Source organism: Malaclemys terrapin, chromosome 25 (genome assembly GCF_027887155.1).
Source record: "Malaclemys terrapin pileata isolate rMalTer1 chromosome 25, rMalTer1.hap1, whole genome shotgun sequence".
Lineage (NCBI taxonomy): Eukaryota > Metazoa > Chordata > Testudines > Emydidae > Malaclemys > Malaclemys terrapin.
Genome location: NC_071529.1, coordinates 3,763,179 through 3,780,510, shown reverse-complemented (window position 1 = coordinate 3,780,510; position 17,332 = coordinate 3,763,179). Strand labels below are relative to the sequence as shown.

The 17,332-nt window shown below is 54.3% G+C and overlaps 1 protein-coding gene across 1 annotated transcript; it reads right to left on the bottom strand.

Annotated features, from left to right (window-relative positions):
• Window positions 1-244: 244 nt before the first annotated feature.
• On the bottom strand, window positions 245-16,814 carry CCDC43 (coiled-coil domain containing 43). Its single transcript, XM_054014427.1, has 5 exons — window positions 16,533-16,814; window positions 9,050-9,137; window positions 4,814-4,949; window positions 3,808-3,866; window positions 245-2,007 (listed from the first exon to the last, which is right to left on the bottom strand). The coding sequence occupies exons 1-5, from the start codon at window positions 16,797-16,799 to the stop codon at window positions 1,820-1,822; spliced, it is 738 nt and encodes a 245-aa protein (XP_053870402.1). The 5' UTR covers window positions 16,800-16,814; the 3' UTR covers window positions 245-1,819.
• Window positions 16,815-17,332: the final 518 nt, after the last annotated feature.

The window sequence follows — 17,332 nt, the reverse complement described above, 5'->3', positions numbered from 1 at the left end:
TTCACATGATACACTTGGTGCCAGGGGGAGCAATTAGCCACTGACTGCAGTGCACTTACTCCACTTTACACTGAGATGAGTGGAGGATTTATAAAATGTGCCAAACTGTTGAGTTCATCTATGATACTCTGGGGGTGAAGCTAGGCCACATGTGAGTAGCTAAAATATGCAAATTATTCTTACTCTGCAGCATATAATGTGTTTTAAAATGCTTTGGATATTTTAGAAGAAATCAGAAGCAGCATCAAACATATCAGTATTTTATTTGAGGGAGAGGGGGTATAACGTGGAAGATGTTAACACTTATTTGCTGTAGTGCTCTGGTTCTAGGGGAATGGAGCCAGGAAAAAGTAAAACATTCCTTAATCTCAGCCAAGCACCATTTTATTGTCTGAGTGAAAAGGTCACACAGGTGGATAGTCACATTCCCAGCAGTTAGCTGAATAGAACACACTGCCCTTTAATCAGATTTGTGCGGAAAGCATTCAGTGAGAACAGTAGCTGCCTAGTGTCACCAAGGGAAGAGGTTTGCAAGGGTAGCACATGCTGACCCAACAAGGAGTTTAGACTGCACATGACCAGGGCAGATGCACATTGTTGTCCTCCAATGCCACTTTGAAAAATAATGCAAGTCTCTGACCACCACCAAACACAGCTGAGGATATCCAAGTAGTGTCCCTTTGCAGGAGCCTGATAAGCTTTTCAGGGGAAAGGCTGAAAGCCACTGATCACCAGCCATTAACTTTTCAGCAGAAACAGCCCCATGGCTGGTCTACTGACCCAGCTCCACCGTGGGAGTGCTAGACAGGCCAGCAGCATTGTAACCACCATTCTTTCTAGAGCTGCTCCAAGCAGAGTTAGGCAACACTGGGGCAGAAGATCAGTACCCAGTGGATTCTGGAACATCCCGTGGTGCTAGCACTCGGAGCAGCTGTAGGAAATTTTAAGAAAAAAGTCCTAGTACAGACAAAGCCTATGAGACTTTTTTTTTTTTTTTAAACCCCACACTAGCGTTTCCCACAGTCCAGAAACAATTGATTTTCAGCCTACCAGCATCAAGGCTTACGATGATGGTAAAATTCAGAATCTTTATACTGCTGCTTAGTATAACCTAGAGGGTACAAAGGCACTTCCCCAGTACAGGGACCCTCTTGTGCGAAACAGGATCAGTATGAGCCTGTAGGCAACTGCTCCAGTTATCACCTTTTCCAGCCTGGTTCTTAGCCCTACGTTCCCTGGGGCTTTACTTCTCAGGCTTGCAGCATCCATGGGACATGCTCCCAGCTCAGGCACAAACCTTCACCTCAGCCACGGAGGAAACCACAGATTGTATTCACTGTCGAAGAAAAGGCTATTTGCCCAAGCAAGTCAAACTTGAAAATAAATATACACCCACCCGCTAGCAGCTCATCCATCAAAGGCCCCAGGACATGCCTTGGAAATGGGGCTTTGCTTGTGCTCACCCCCAGTAGCATGACTTTCCTGGGGCAATACAAGGAGACAAGAGTTTACGCTCCTCCAACAGCTTCCCCCTGGGTTTTTTTAAGTGGTCAAAAGTAAAATATGACATTTTAAAAACTAATTCAGCCACTTCACAGTTCTTTGGTACAGACATTGGCCACAACAACTGACCAGCACACTTGACACCACAAGCACAGTTTGCATATAAGTGTTGGCATTTTTTTTTTGGCTGTGTAAACAAAAGGGAAAATGCTTCCAAGACCCACTTGCCAGCCATCTGCCCAGAGTTTCTGTTTAAAACACCCCCTATGCATAATTTATTCTATCCTTTGAAGGAGTCCAACAGGAAAAATCACAGCTATCGCTTCCGCTCGCCCTTCTGTGTCCTCTTCTTCTCCTTCTCCTTCCGCTCCTGCTTGGCCAGCTTGTCCTTCTCTCGCTGGTGTTTGTCTTGCTCTTTTTTCTTCTGGGACTCGTCCCGCAGAGAATCTCTCTCCAGCTTCCTCGCATTTACGACAGCCTCCACATTTGTGTTACGGAACAACGCTGGTTGCAAGGTAAGGAGGATAAAGGACACGCTTTGGCTGGGCTCATGTAGGTCCCTGGGCTCTTTTCAATGCTCTCTCTCCGTGGGTATATATTTAAACTGGTGTGTAGGAGTTAGTGCACACCGGCTGGAGTGGGGGCTGCCTTATTCCAGACCCCCCCCCCTTTCCAGTAGCACCTAATATTGCGGCTTTCCTTTACCAGGGTCAGCAGTCCACACTGCGCTCTCTCCATGGCTGCTTTGCAGAAACTTAAAGGCAGCTTCTGGGTCCGGGTGCTATGTGCAGCCAAGCTGTGCTCCACTGCTGTGTGCCCAGGAAAGCAGCATGCTTGGAAGCCGCTCTTCAGAGAAGATTCTCTCACTTCACAGTCTGCCAAACGCTAGCCCCAGTGCGCCGCCGGAGCCCCTCGGCCGCAGCAGAGGGCTGTCAAAGGGCCAGGGAAGAGATTCACCCTCAGATTGCTGAGCAGTGGTTTTTCACAGCTGACACCACAAACAGCCTTCCTAGCTCCTGCACTACATCACCGTGGGGTGAGGGGACTAGGCAGTAGTTCCACCAGCCCCACTCCTGGGCCAGCCCAAACTCCCGTGTGCTAGGGTGCAGTGATGCTATAGACAGCGACTATGCCCCCTGCCTTGCTGAGCCACATCACTGGCACTGCCATCAGGCACTACTGCTGTGCTGTGGCCAGGGTGAAGAGGATTTGCCTCCCTAAGCCCTGGCAGCACCCATCTAGATGCACATGGAATCTGGCTGCCCACACTGCTCTGTGTTGTCATGCCCCATTCACCTGGTCAGAACTCCGCTCTGCAGAGTAACAGAGCTTGCATACCAGTAGCCATGGCTTCTGCTACACGTGATGTGCAAAGGGAGGGCAATGGATGTGTGCCCTCAGCGTTTGCTTCTTTATGAAGTAAGCCTGAAGGTTTGGGGCGGAGGGCATAGCAAGGGAGGTGCTGCTTGGCTTTTCCATTAGAACAATCAGGAATGGCAAGCCGGTTACACCCCTCTTTTGCTGGAAGAGTATTTGTTGCTCTGAGCACAGGTTTTGTACCCTTAACAGGACATCTTAAAAACTGATTTGGTGACAGATGGCCAGTGCCTGTGAAAGCTGATGGGATTTTTATGTATTGTCTGTTAATGATGTTAGGACTAAGCAGCATTGTAATTACTTTAAATCTACATAAATAGGTAAAGTGGTACGACCCCCTTCTGTGGGCACAGTGATAGCTATACAGAGGTGCTCATCCTGGCGACGTGTACAAGTGTGACTAACCCTAGAACTTGACCCACCCCAGAGGTTGTACCAGTAACTAGCAGTACAAAGCACCGTGCAGAGCTGCACAAGAACCTCCCAACAACAGGGGCAGATCCTCAGCTGGGTAAATCAGCTCTGCTGACTCAAAGGGGCTCGGATGACTTGCACCAGTTGTGAGCCTGCCCCAGCCGTGGCTTGGGCTCTCTCCTTGTGTAACTGAAGGGGGACAGGGCTGAATCTTTCAAGGAGTGCTCCCCCCAGTCCCTCCCCTCCCCCAGTGAGTGTCGGATGCTTAAAGTGAAATGTGGTTAGTAAGAGGTTAATGATCTGAAGAAGTCACTCCTCCTTTCCTCACTGGGTCTGCAGGAAAGAGCTGCATTTCCAAGGTAACAAAACCCAACAGCGGGGAATGGGACCTTTCAGATTTTTATACATCAGGAAGCAGGTGAGGGAGAGAGAACAAAGGGAAATTCAATGCAGAACTTACAGTCCTTCCAGAAAAGCCTCAGTGCCTAGCGAGCTGGGATTTTCAAAGGATACATTTTTCTGATCCAATCGTTAGTGCTGCTGCAGTGGCTCCGTCCTGTTCATCTGCTCCAGTGAGAGAACTAAGGAAACTTGGAGACTATTAATGGAACTTTGCACCCCGAGAGTCTCCTTTGTCCTAGGATCTCAGAACACGGGAGACATTCATCCTTTCAACAGAACTGCTGAGGTGTCAGAAGCTGATCAAGGGACTTGCTCAGTGTCCCGCAGAGCGAGGAATGGAACCCAGGAGTCCGCACTCCTTTTCCTCGGCAAGAACACCAGGTACAAGTCCCGGTATTTCAATACACCCAGCTCTCCACAGGAAAGCCTGCCCTCTGCCCCCCCAGTCACTCCTGTCAGAGGAGCAGCTTGAAAGTCTTCTGCAGAAAGCGAAGGCTGCATACAATACATTAGCTGAGTGGGCTGCTGTGACCAGCCCATTCTATTCCTGGAAACTGCTTCCAGGAACAGATCTCACAAGCCATTGCAGGCTGTGGCCCAGCTCATATTGTTGCTGGGGTCTGGGATGGAGGTGGGGGATGCCAAGGTCAGTGCACATGAGGGGGCAGGAAGTCTCTCCCCACTGCTACCCAAACCTGCACTGCACAACTGGATAGGCGCATGAGAGCCGTTTTTACACCCTCCTCCAAAACATCAGGTAGCAACTGCTGCCAGAGGCAAGGGCTCAAGTTCAATGGACCAATGATCTGCTCTGATCTAGCAGGATGTAGGATGTTGCCATCAGGAAACTAGTGATAGAAAATGAAAGTTTCCCAGCACAATAGTTCCCTGCCTTCAGTTTGCTTCCATGGCTCATTCAGACTGTGCTGCACAGAACACGGAGCAATACCACTCCTGCCAAACCAGCTACAACAGAATCGAAGGGGGCTTGAGTGGTCCTAGGTCACTAACTAACAAGAAAGCCACGGGAAGCAGATTTAAACGTTCACCCTCAAAAGCAGCCTGGGAAGGTGGCCAGCACATTCTCAACATGGGCCTTGTGGTAGGGAAAGGATATTCCTCCTCATCTGTTACATTGGCATACTGAGCCAGGAGAGCAGCTTTCCTCAGCTTCTCATCCTGGGAAACCTCCTTTGGCTTCACGACGATCTGGGCCTGCTTTTCGATCATGCTGGCAATTGCCTGGATCTCATCTGGGAAGGAGAGAAATCAGGGCATTAATGAGTGCCTCCACTGCGGTCAGTGTCTGACATCGCCAGATAGAGGCCAGGTGCCTTTTTTCAATAGGCAACGGCTGGCGTGTTTGTCTGCAAAGCCTTTCAGTCAAAGTGTTTCACACACTTTACATGTATAGCACAACTGAAATGCAGCCACCTCTGGGGAGGAGCACAATAGTCAACCAGCAGAGTGTGTGTGAATAAAGAAAGTTTTGGCCAATGAAATCCCTCCGCTTACAAAAATTGCCATGTGATCTTCAGAGTTCACAGAGCAGACAGGTTGGACATTATTAAAGCTGTAACCCAGCAAGTCAGGTGTGGAACTCTAGCTGTGTGCTTCAGAAAATGAAGGGCGGAGCTGGACGCTACTGAGATTTGAACTTGTGGCTTGAGGGAGTTGGGTTATTTCAGAGCTGTGGCTGAGGAGTCCAAGCCACTGGCTGCTGGAGGAAATGGCTCAGACCCTCGCAATCAGGTTAGACTGACCACCCTTGGCTCCCCTTCCTGATCAGTGTGCGGTCTGCAGACCCCATTAGACCACAATTCCACAGACATGAAAAAAGTTACATCGGGCAAGAAGCCATACGAGGAAATGCGGAAGCAGTGATAAAACCTAAAAATATCTAAAGGATGGAAAGAAGGGAAAATAAATGGTAAGGAATAAGTCACATGTTAAAATATGTAAGCAACTGAAGGCAAAGGAATCAATGGCCAATAATGTTAAAGACAATACGAAGGCATTTTTAGAACATATTAGAAATAAAAAAGGTCCACTGGAGGGTGTACCCATCCCAGACATTGTGGATGGAGCAGAGGATTTACCATATGTACCCAAGCAGACTGCTAAAAATACCACACTTCCAAATCACCAGGCCAGGTAACTAGTCCTATCCTTTCTGAGAAACCCTGAGCCCCGCCTGCTCGACGAAGATCTAGCTGAGGAGCCGTCTGACGCACTAACGTTAGATGTTAATAAATCTTGGAATACAGGGGAAATTCCCAAGGGCTGGAGGACTGCCCACGTAGTGCCAATAGTTTTAAAAGGCAAAAGCAGCCCTCGGTGCAGTGCTACAGCAACGTGAACTGTGGCTGCACAAAAAGGGGAATCTAAAACAGAAGAGGGAAACGCTCTGAGCATAGTCAGACGGCTACTAGAACATGGCCTAGTTCCGGTGTTCAGACGTCAAGGCAGATGTGGACATACTGGAAAGAGTTCAAAGGAAGGTCACAGAAGAGATCCAGAGGCTGGAGAAGAAGCTCTATGACGTGTGGCTTAAGGAGCTCAATCTATTCAGTGTATTGACCAGCCTGGCTTGCTGGTCATGGTCCCTTCTGGCCTTGGAATCTGTGAATCCCAGGTCAGGCCCTTCCTTCACAGGCTAGGGGGAGACCAGCATTGCCCTCAACATGTTTCTGACCCCTGTAGCTCCATATTCTGATCACTATAATTTAATCTTATGCTTCAGACAGTCTCCTGCAGGGCTCAGTAAGGAATTTCCTCCCTGAGGCACAATTTTTTCCACCTTCCTCTGAAGCATCTGAGATCTGCCATGGCTAGAACCAGGATACCAGTTGGGTGAGCCCGTGGGGTATAGTGTTATGGAGAAGCTGGTGTCTTCAATGCCTGGCTGACGCTCACAGTCAAACTGATCACCAGATCTGAAGTCAGGAAGGAATTTTCTCCCAAGTCAGATTGGCAGGGACCTTTGCGGTTTTCCACCTTCCTCTGCAGCATAGACCATGGTCCACCTGCTGGAGCCATCTGGGCATCTCATCATTTCCTGACCATTGCACAGTCCTCAGGCAGTGGTGGCACCTCAGTTTCTCCTGTTCTCTGCCCGTGGAATGCAATAGATGAATCTCCACAGGACTAAAATGCTTTAGTTTAACTGATGTTATCAGGATCAATATAAGGGTATCTGGGTGAAATGTGATGGCCTGATATACACAGGAGGTCAAATTAGATGGTCCCTTCTGGTCTTAGACTCTACAAAAATAGTCAATACAGTGTAGGCCCAATGGTGAGGCCTTGCCTGCACTGTAAAGTTCTGCCAGTTGAATTATGCTGGTATAACTAACCAGAAAACTGTTCCTCGTGTGTTATTTACTCCTGGGGGAATTCTGCACCATTGCGCATGCGCAGAATTAATGAGCCGTGCATATTTTTAATTTTTGTGCAAGAATGTTGCTGCAGTTCTGCCTTTTGCCCACCAGAGGATGCTGTGACACTAGAACACAGCAGTTCCCAGCCAGCTAAGGAAGAGAAAGAGCCTGCCTTCTTTGCAGCGCCTGTCGGGCCAGGGCAGGAGAGAGGGGCTATAGGGGGACAGACAGCGTGGGGCTGCTGCAGGGGCAGACAGCAGCTCATAAGGGCTAGTGGGGGGATGACAGACTGGGGCAGGGTCACAGGGGGGAGGGAGGTGCAGGGACAGAGGGGAAGGGGGTGCAGAGCTACTGGAGGAAGGGGTTGGCTGAATGGGGGCACAGAGACGGATAGGGGAGGGGGTGCAGGGACACAGGGGAGTGGCTGAGTGGGGGAAGACACATTGGGACAGGGGAGGGGGTGCAGGGCCATATGGAGATGCGGGAGTAGGTGTCTGAGTGGAGGTGGAGGGACACATGTGGATAGGGGATGCAAGGAGACATGGGGATGGGACAGATGTGCCAGGCTGAATGGGTGAGGCTAGGGGTCAGCCAGGGCCTGCCTGGGGGAAGCTCCTTAACAGTCCCTACCTGGCCCCCCAAAAAACCTGTTCCAGACTTTTCTCACCCACCCCCAACAACCCTCCAAGTTCACATCCAGGCTCCTTCCCAGCAAATACTATCCTTTCCCTCAGCCCCTCCATTACCCCTGACTCCCCCCAGCCTTTGCACTGCTTCTGAGGGGTGCTGGAAATACAGTCCTGTGTTGTAGTTTAAATGAATTACTCAGAGTTCTCTATCAATATGTCTAGTAAGGAATCTATTTGTCAAAAAGCATTTCCTGAATCTTTTTTGTTGTCTGCATTGTTACAGACATACTTGCTGACAGGTATTCTGAAATAAATGACCAAAAATAATTGAAACTGGTGTGATTATATTGTGTTATTTTGACAAATAAAATATGCAGAATTTTGCAGAATTTGAAGATATTGTGCGCAGAATTTTTTAAATTTTTTTGGCACAGAATTCCCCCAGGAATAGTTATTGGTTGTTATTTGTGTTGTGGTAGTTCCTAGGAGTCCCAGTCACAGAGCAGGACCCCACCATGCTTGGTGCTGTACAGACACAGAACAAAAAGACTTTGCCTCAAAGTGCTTATGATCTAAGTATAAAACAAGAAACAACAGACGGATACAGAAAGGGGGAGCACAAGGAAACACGGACACAATACTGGTCCTCATGATGGGCCGTGGTCTCACCACACCAGCTGCTTAACTATTCTCAAATTTTCTGTAAGCATCACAGCAAATGAGTTTTAAGGAGGGATTTGAAAGAGGATAATGAGGTAGCTTTGTGGATGTTTACGTGGTGCTCCTCCCAGACATGAGGGGCAGCATGGGCAAAAGCACGAAGGTGCTTGTTAAACACCTCTATCAGTATAAAAATGCTTATGCCAGCAGTTTGGGGAATCAACATAAACTATACTGGTATAAGCATTCTGATACTGATCATCCCCCTAACCACATAGCTATGCCAGGAAAACTTACTTACATATTTCTTTAAACAAAGAAGCAAACCCCTCCATGACAGGTTGCATGGTCCAGGCCTGAGCACCTACGCGCTACACCTAGGTTTCCAATCTGTAGGGTTTTGTGAAGGAAGGTTTTACACAATCTAATAGAAGAAGTACTCTCTTCCCCCTACAGGACTATGAACCCAAACAGCAGCAGTACAACCAACCAACCCTTCTAAGCAGAGTGAAAGGCAAAAACGCAGCAATGCCAATGAACAGTAAATGAGATTCGCAACTGGATTAGTAATCACAGGGTTTACTGTTAACAAAGCTAAGGGTTTTCAGGTGTAAGTCTCATCTTGACAGTTTCCCTTGTATTACACGTGCTATTTGACTAAGACATGCAAAGCGTCAACACTACCTTCTTTTTTTTCTCTTACGCCAACATTCTGAGTTTCAGACCACTTCACGACTATTTCCCTGCAGACATCTGGTAACAGATCTTCTTCCTAGTAAGAAAAACAGAGATGTTCAGTTTCTGAACTGAAAGTCAGCCTGCTTTAAAATCAGCATGAATAAAAGACTCCTAAAGAATCAGAACAGCAAGAGACAAGCCTGAAGTAGAGATTTAAGTGTAGTATGAAGAGTTAATGGGATAGAAGCAAATCTTAAATTCTTTGTTGAACTGGGGCGAACACATATACTTTTGCCAACACGGAGCAATTTTCCAAGGCCCTTACATAGTTTAAATATCTATCATAGCCTTCAGGTGTGCGTTCACGTGATCCCCACACAAACATCAGCACGAAGGTTTTGATCACTTTGCAGCGTTTCAGGAGATGCTGTGCTAGTATTTTTCTTACTCTAGTGAGATTCAGCGCTGGCAGGGTGTGCTGGGTTCATAGCCCTAGCAAGCGGTGCCCTCTGCCTGCAGTGCAGAGCAGGCACAACATGGGCAGCAGCAAGTCAGAAGCTTCCCACCATCAACAGTCGGTCTGAGCGCTGTTCTGAAAGGGACCACCACCTCGAAGATTGTCACGGTGACTTTTGCCTAAAACATGCCACTACTCTTTCCGTCAGTTCAGCTCCCCTGGTGGCAGCACTAGCACTGGCACCAGATGTGCTGTGTGGCATAACCCAGCTGAGAGCTGTTTCACTTGGTGCTCCACACACCTATGACAGTCTGGAGCTCCCCTACATTGTCCTAGGAGCCGGCATGCTAGGCACTGGACAAACAGAACAGAAAGACAGTTCCTGTCCAAACAGCGTACAGACTAGGGATAAGACAAAAGCCAACAGGTGGATACAAACAGTCTGCCGGGGAGTACAAGAAAACAGAGACAATACTGGTCAGCATGATAGGCAGTGCTCTCAGCAAACGAACAGCCCAATTGTTGTTTTTATAGGCCTCATGGCAAAGCCATCTTCTCGGAGATCCTTTTTGTCCCTCAAGCAAAGGAAGAAGGAAGAGAAGGTAGAAGATTCTGGAAGTAAACTTCTGGCTTAGGTAAGTGGTGGAGGGTGAAGGGCTTTAGTTTTGTGGAACATGGGCCCACTTTCTATGGGGAGAGGGGGCTGTGTAGTTTGGATGGTCTCCACCTCAGTAAAGGGGAACCAGTCTCCTCAGGAAAAGGCTGGCTAGAGTCATCAGGAGGGGTTTAAACGAATAGCAAAAGGGAAGGTAAAAAGGAGGGAGGGATAGGTCAGTGGTTTGACCATTGGCCTGCTAAACCCAGGGTTGTGAGTTCAATCCTTGAGGGGGCCACTTAGGGATCTGGGGCAAAAATCAGTACTTGGTCCTGCTAATGAAGGCAGGGGGCTGGACTCGATGACCTTTCAAGGTCCCTTTCACTTCTAGGAGATAGGATATCTCCATTAATTTATTTTTATTTATTTTATATGACAACAAAATCAAGAGGTTAAGAACAAAATTAATCAAGAAATCAGAGGACATGAAGAGAAGAAATTCTTGAATTGTTGACACACCAGTGCTAGGAGCTGGGTAGCAAACGAGAGGATTTGGAATTGCTCATTTATGAGCATAAATTCGATCACGTTGGCATTACTGAACCCTGGTGGGATGAGTTGCATGACAGGAATGTTAAAATAAATGGTGAGGAAGGATCAAGGGGCCAAAAGGAGAGAGGAAGTGGCACTACGTCAAAAACGGCATTACCTGCTTCCGAGTCACCGATAACTCAGAAGAAAATGATCTTCAATGCTTATGGCTCAAGATCCTAACAGATAAAGCACAAGACAGGGTACTAGCTAGTGTCTGCTACAACCCACCAAATCACACTAAGGAACAGGATGACCACCTGCTTACACGCCTATCTACAATGTGTAGGAAAAAAAGCTGCATGATCACATGGGACTTCAATCTGAATGACACATGCTGGAGGTCTCATGCTGCCAGGACCAAAACATCCTTGGCATTTCTAAACATAATAGATGACAATTTCCTAACCCAAAAAGTGTTGCAGCCAACATGGAGGAATGCTATGTTAGACCTCATCCTAACAGAGAAAGAGGAACTGGTCACAGAACTAAAAATTAATGGTAGCTTAGGTACAAGTGATCATGACTGGCTCACATTTATAATGTACAAGCAGAATAAAGCCCAGACCAGCAATACATATACTTGGCGCTTTAACAGGACCAATTTCACAAAGTTGAAAACAGATAAGAGCCAAATCAGCTGGGAGTAAGAATTTAATCAGAAAAGTGTGAATGAAAATTGGGAATCATTTAAGAACATCTTACTAGAGGCCCGAAAAGCTAACTTCCCACAACTGAGGAAGAAGGCTGTGCTGGTCTTATATAGTTTTAAGGGCCTATTACAGGACTGTACCACGTTATTTAGCTCAGAATCAAAGATGATTTAACCCTAGACACACCAGTAAATGAGCAGAATTGCAAAACCTTAAGCACCCAGCCTCATAAACAGACAACTGCATGAAGTCTCAGAAAAAGCAGAGAAGTCAATCGGGATTAAGCTCTTCCCATGGGACAAAGCCAACCGGTCACAGGAAGAGGGTATCAGGGGAATGAGAAGGAAAGTCCCAGGGTACCGTATAGCCAGAGAGAGCAAGGTCAGGGAGATTGTAGCAAAACACAGGATAACCACATGGGTCCCAAGATTTAACCCTATCAGGGGACAGTCTTGAAATGATACAAGTCAGGGTTTAACCCCCTTTACAGACAGAAGGCCCAGAGACAGAGGTACAAGAAAAAGGGGGGGGGGATGGGGATCAATAATCATCAACAGGATGGACCCTAGGACTAAGGTAGGGTATCAACACAAGTGAGGCAATTCGGGGGTCACGTGGGGATGCCTTCAGCGTTTACGGGCGTCAGGGCTGGGGTTAAAATCCCACAGGGCCTCAACCCCTGAGGGAGTTCGATCCAGGGAGAAATTAACACGCAGAAGAGACGGAGGGAACTGAGCTGCTCTCCCCGACCCCTGCCCATTGGTTCCAGCCCCTCCCCGTGTGTGTGTGTGGGGGGGAGATCAGCCCCTCCCCGTGTGTGTGTGTGTGTGGGGGGGGGGAGGAGGATCAGCCCCTCCCCGTGTGTGTGTGTGTGTGTGTGGGGGGAGGAGGATCAGCCCCTCCCCGTGTGTGTGTGTGTGTGTGTGGGGGGAGGAGGATCAGCCCCTCCCCGTGTGTGTGTGTGTGTGTGTGTGGGGGGAGGAGGATCAGCCCCTCCCCGTGTGTGTGTGTGTGTGTGTGTGGGGGGAGGAGGATCAGCCCCTCCCCGTGTGTGTGTGTGTGTGTGTGTGGGGGGAGGAGGATCAGCCCCTCCCCGTGTGTGTGTGTGTGTGTGGGGGGAGGAGGATCAGCCCCTCCCCGTGTGTGTGTGTGTGTGGGGGGAGGAGGATCAGCCCCTCCCCGTGTGTGTGTGTGTGGGGGGGGGGGAGATCAGCCCCTCCCCGTGTGTGTGTGTGTGTGGGGGGGGGGAGATCAGCCCCTCCCCGTGTGTGTGTGTGTGTGTGGGGGGGGGGAGATCAGCCCCTCCCCGTGTGTGTGTGTGTGTGTGTGGGGGGGGGAGATCAGCCCCTCCCCGTGTGTGTGTGTGTGTGGGGGGGGGGGGGAGATCAGCCCCTCCCCGTGTGTGTGTGTGTGTGGGGGGGGGGGGAGATCAGCCCCTCCCCGTGTGTGTGTGTGGGGGGGGGGGAGATCAGCCCCTCCCCGTGTGTGTGTGTGTGGGGGGGGGAGGAGGATCAGCCCCTCCCCGTGTGTGTGTGTGTGGGGGGGGGAGGAGGATCAGCCCCTCCCCGTGTGTGTGTGTGTGGGGGGGGGAGGAGGATCAGCCCCTCCCCGTGTGTGTGTGTGTGGGGGGGGGAGGAGGATCAGCCCCTCCCCGTGTGTGTGTGTGTGGGGGGGGGAGGAGGATCAGCCCCTCCCCGTGTGGGGGGGGGGGGGGGAGGAGGATCAGCCCCTCCCCGTGTGTGTGTGGGGGGGGGGGGAGGAGGATCAGCCCCTCCCCGTGTGTGTGTGTGGGGGGGAGATCAGCCCCTCCCCGTGTGTGTGTGTGGGGGGGGGGGGAGATCAGCCCCTCCCCGTGTGTGTGTGTGTGGGGGGGGGAGGAGGATCAGCCCCTCCCCGTGTGTGTGTGTGCGGGGGGGGGAGGAGGATCAGCCCCTCCCCGTGTGTGTGTGTGCGGGGGGGGAGGAGGATCAGCCCCTCCCCGTGTGTGTGTGTGTGTGGGGGGGAGGAGGATCAGCCCCTCCCCGTGTGTGTGTGTGCGGGGGGGGGAGGAGGATCAGCCCCTCCCCGTGTGTGTGGGGGGGGGGGGGGAGGAGGATCAGCCCCTCCCCGTGTGTGGGGGGGGGGGGGAGGAGGATCAGCCCCTCCCCGTGTGTGTGTGTGGGGGGGGGGGAGGAGGATCAGCCCCTCCCCGTGTGTGTGTGTGGAGGGGGGGGGGGGAGATCAGCCCCTCCCCGTGTGTGTGTGTGGAGGGGGGGGGGGGAGATCAGCCCCTCCCCGTGTGTGTGTGGGGGGGGGGGGGGGAGATCAGCCCCTCCCCGTGTGTGTGTGTGTGGGGGGGGGGGAGAGATCAGCCCCTCCCCGTGTGTGTGTGTGTGGGGGGGGGAGAGATCAGCCCCTCCCCGTGTGTGTGTGTGTGGGGGGGGGGAGAGATCAGCCCCTCCCCGTGTGTGTGTGTGTGGGGGGGGGGAGAGATCAGCCCCTCCCCGTGTGTGTGTGTGTGGGGGGGGGGAGAGATCAGCCCCTCCCCGTGTGTGTGTGTGTGTGTGGGGGGGGAGAGATCAGCCCCTCCCCGTGTGTGTGGGGGGGGGGAGATCAGCCCCTCCCCGTGTGTGTGGGGGGGGGGGAGATCAGCCCCTCCCCGTGTGTGTGTGTGGGGGAGATCAGCCCCTCCCCGTGTGTGTGTGTGTGTGTGTGGGGGGAGATCAGCCCCTCCCCGTGTGTGTGTGTGTGTGTGGGGGGAGATCAGCCCCTCCCCGTGTGTGTGTGTGTGTGGGGGGGGGAGATCAGCCCCTCCCCGTGTGTGTGTGTGTGTGGGGGGGGGAGATCAGCCCCTCCCCGTGTGTGTGTGTGTGTGTGGGGGGGAGATCAGCCCCTCCCCGTGTGTGTGTGTGGGGGGGGGGGGGAGATCAGCCCCTCCCCGTGTGTGTGTGTGGGGGGGGGGAGAGGAGGATCAGCCCCTCCCCGTGTGTGTGTGTGTGTGGGGGGGGGGGAGATCAGCCCCTCCCCGTGTGTGTGTGTGGGGGGGGGGGGGAGATCAGCCCCTCCCCGTGTGTGTGTGTGTGTGTGGGGGGGAGATCAGCCCCTCCCCGTGTGTGTGTGTGTGGGGGGGGGGGAGATCAGCCCCTCCCCGTGTGTGTGTGTGGGGGAGATCAGCCCCTCCCCGTGTGTGTGTGTGTGTGTGGGGGGAGATCAGCCCCTCCCCGTGTGTGTGTGTGTGTGTGTGGGGGGAGATCAGCCCCTCCCCGTGTGTGTGTGTGTGGGGGGGGGGGAGGAGGATCAGCCCCTCCCCGTGTGTGTGTGTGTGTGGGGGGGGGAGAGATCAGCCCCTCCCCGTGTGTGTGTGTGTGTGTGTGGGGGGAGATCAGCCCTTCCCCGTGTGTGTGTGTGTGGGGGGGGAGGATCAGCCCCTCCCCGTGTGTGTGTGTGGGGGGGGGGAGGATCAGCCCCTCCCCGTGTGTGTGTGTGTGGGGAAGATCAGCCCCTCCCCGTGTGTGTGTGTGGGGGGGGGAGGATCAGCCCCTCCCCGTGTGTGTGTGTGTGTGGGAGGATCAGCCCCTCCCCGTGTGTGTGTGTGTGGGGGAAGATCAGCCCCTCCCCGTGTGTGTGTGTGTGGGGGAAGATCAGCCCCTCCCCGTGTGTGTGTGTGGGGGGAAGATCAGCCCCTCCCCGTGTGTGTGTGTGTGGGGGGGGGAGGATCAGCCCCTCCCCGTGTGTGTGTGGGGGGGGAAGATCAGCCCCTCCCCGTGTGTGTGTGTGGGGGGGGGGGAGGATCAGCCCCTCCCCGTGTGTGTGTGTGTGTGGGAGGATCAGCCCCTCCCCGTGTGTGTGTGTGTGGGGGAAGATCAGCCCCTCCCCGTGTGTGTGTGTGTGGGGGAAGATCAGCCCCTCCCCGTGTGTGTGTGTGTGGGGGAAGATCAGCCCCTCCCCGTGTGTGTGTGTGGGGGGAAGATCAGCCCCTCCCCGTGTGTGTGTGTGTGGGGGGGGGAGGATCAGCCCCTCCCCGTGTGTGTGTGTGGGGGGAAGATCAGCCCCTCCCCGTGTGTGTGTGTGTGGGGGGGGGAGGATCAGCCCCTCCCCGTGTGTGTGTGTGGGGGGAAGATCAGCCCCTCCCCGTGTGTGTGTGTGTGTGGGGGGGAGGATCAGCCCCTCCCCGTGTGTGTGTGTGTGGGGGAAGATCAGCCCCTCCCCGTGTGTGTGTGTGTGGGGGAAGATCAGCCCCTCCCCGTGTGTGTGTGTGGGGGGAAGATCAGCCCCTCCCCGTGTGTGTGTGTGTGGGGGGGGGAGGATCAGCCCCTCCCCGTGTGTGTGTGTGGGGGGAAGATCAGCCCCTCCCCGTGTGTGTGTGTGGGGGGGGGGGGAGGATCAGCCCCTCCCCGTGTGTGTGTGTGGGGGGAAGATCAGCCCCTCCCCGTGTGTGTGTGTGTGGGGGGGGGAGGATCAGCCCCTCCCCGTGTGTGTGTGTGTGGGGGGGGGAGGATCAGCCCCTCCCCGTGTGTGTGTGGGGGGGGGGGGAGGATCAGCCCCTCCCCGTGTGTGTGTGTGGGGGGGGGGGGAGGATCAGCCCCTCCCCGTGTGTGTGTGTGTGGGGGGGGAGGATCAGCCCCTCCCCGTGTGTGTGTGTGTGGGGGGGGAGGATCAGCCCTTCCCCGTGTGTGTGTGGGGGGGGGGGGGAGGATCAGCCCCTCCCCGTGTGTGTGTGTGTGGGGGGGGAGGATCAGCCCCTCCCCGTGTGTGTGTGTGTGGGGGGGGAGGATCAGCCCCTCCCCGTGTGTGTGTGTGGGGGGGAGGATCAGCCCCTCCCCGTGTGTGTGTGTGGGGGGGGGAGGATCAGCCCCTCCCCGTGTGTGTGTGTGTGGGGGGGAGGATCAGCCCCTCCCCATGTGTGTGTGTGTGGGGGGGAGGATCAGCCCCTCCCCGTGTGTGTGTGTGTGGGGGGGGAGGATCAGCCCCTCCCCGTGTGTGTGTGTGTGGGGGGGAGGATCAGCCCCTCCCCGTGTGTGTGTGTGGGGGGGGAGGATCAGCCCCTCCCCGTGTGTGTGTGTGGGGGGGGGGGGATCAGCCCCTCCCCGTGTGTGTGTGTGTGGGGGGGGAGGATCAGCCTCTCCCCGTGTGTGTGTGTGTGGGGGGGGGATCAGCACCCCGCCCCCACCATTCCCAGCTGCCAGCGCCCGGCGGAGCGGCCCGCGCCCTCACCAGGCAGGCGGCCAGGACCCCGTGCAGCGCGTCCAGCCGCTCCTCGTCGCTCTCCTCCTCCCGGAGCAGCCCCTGGATGTAGGTGGCGTAGACAGCCCGGTCCAGCCCCAGCACGTCCAGCCGCCCCGCCAGCCACGGCTCGAAGCCGCCCGGCCCGACCGCCGCCTCCCCGCCGCTGGGCGCCGCCATCTTGGAGCGGGGGTGTCTAATGCGATGCCTGCGGGCCGCTGAGGAGCCCCCTCTACCCATGCGCAGGGGCTCGGGCATGCGCAGCCCTGGGCACAGGAGACTCACGGGAACTTGAGCGCCTCCCCCACCCTCCTCGTCCGGACTACGGGAGCCGCGTGGGCCAAACTCCTTGTGTCCTGGCGGCTTGCGCCCGCCCTGTCCCTTCCCCCATGCCCGGTTTACCGGGCAGCGCCCCGCCGCGGTCAGCCCTGGCTGGGCAGCTAGACGGACAGACACACGGCGGGGTAGTTGGACGGCTCGGTGCCGGACGGACAGACACACGGCGGGGTAGCTGGACGGCTTGGAGCCGGACGGACAGACACACGGCGGGGTAGCTGGACGGCTTGGAGCTGGACGGACGGACACACGGCGGGGTAGCTGGACGGCTCGGAGCCGGACGGACGGACACACGGCTGGGTAGCTGGACGGCTCGGAGCCGGACGGACGGACACACGGCTGGGTAGCTGGACGGCTCGGAGCCGGACGGACGGACACACGGCTGGGTAGCTGGACGGCTCGGAGCCGGACGGACGGACACACGGCTGGGTAGCTGGACGGCTCGGAGCCGGACG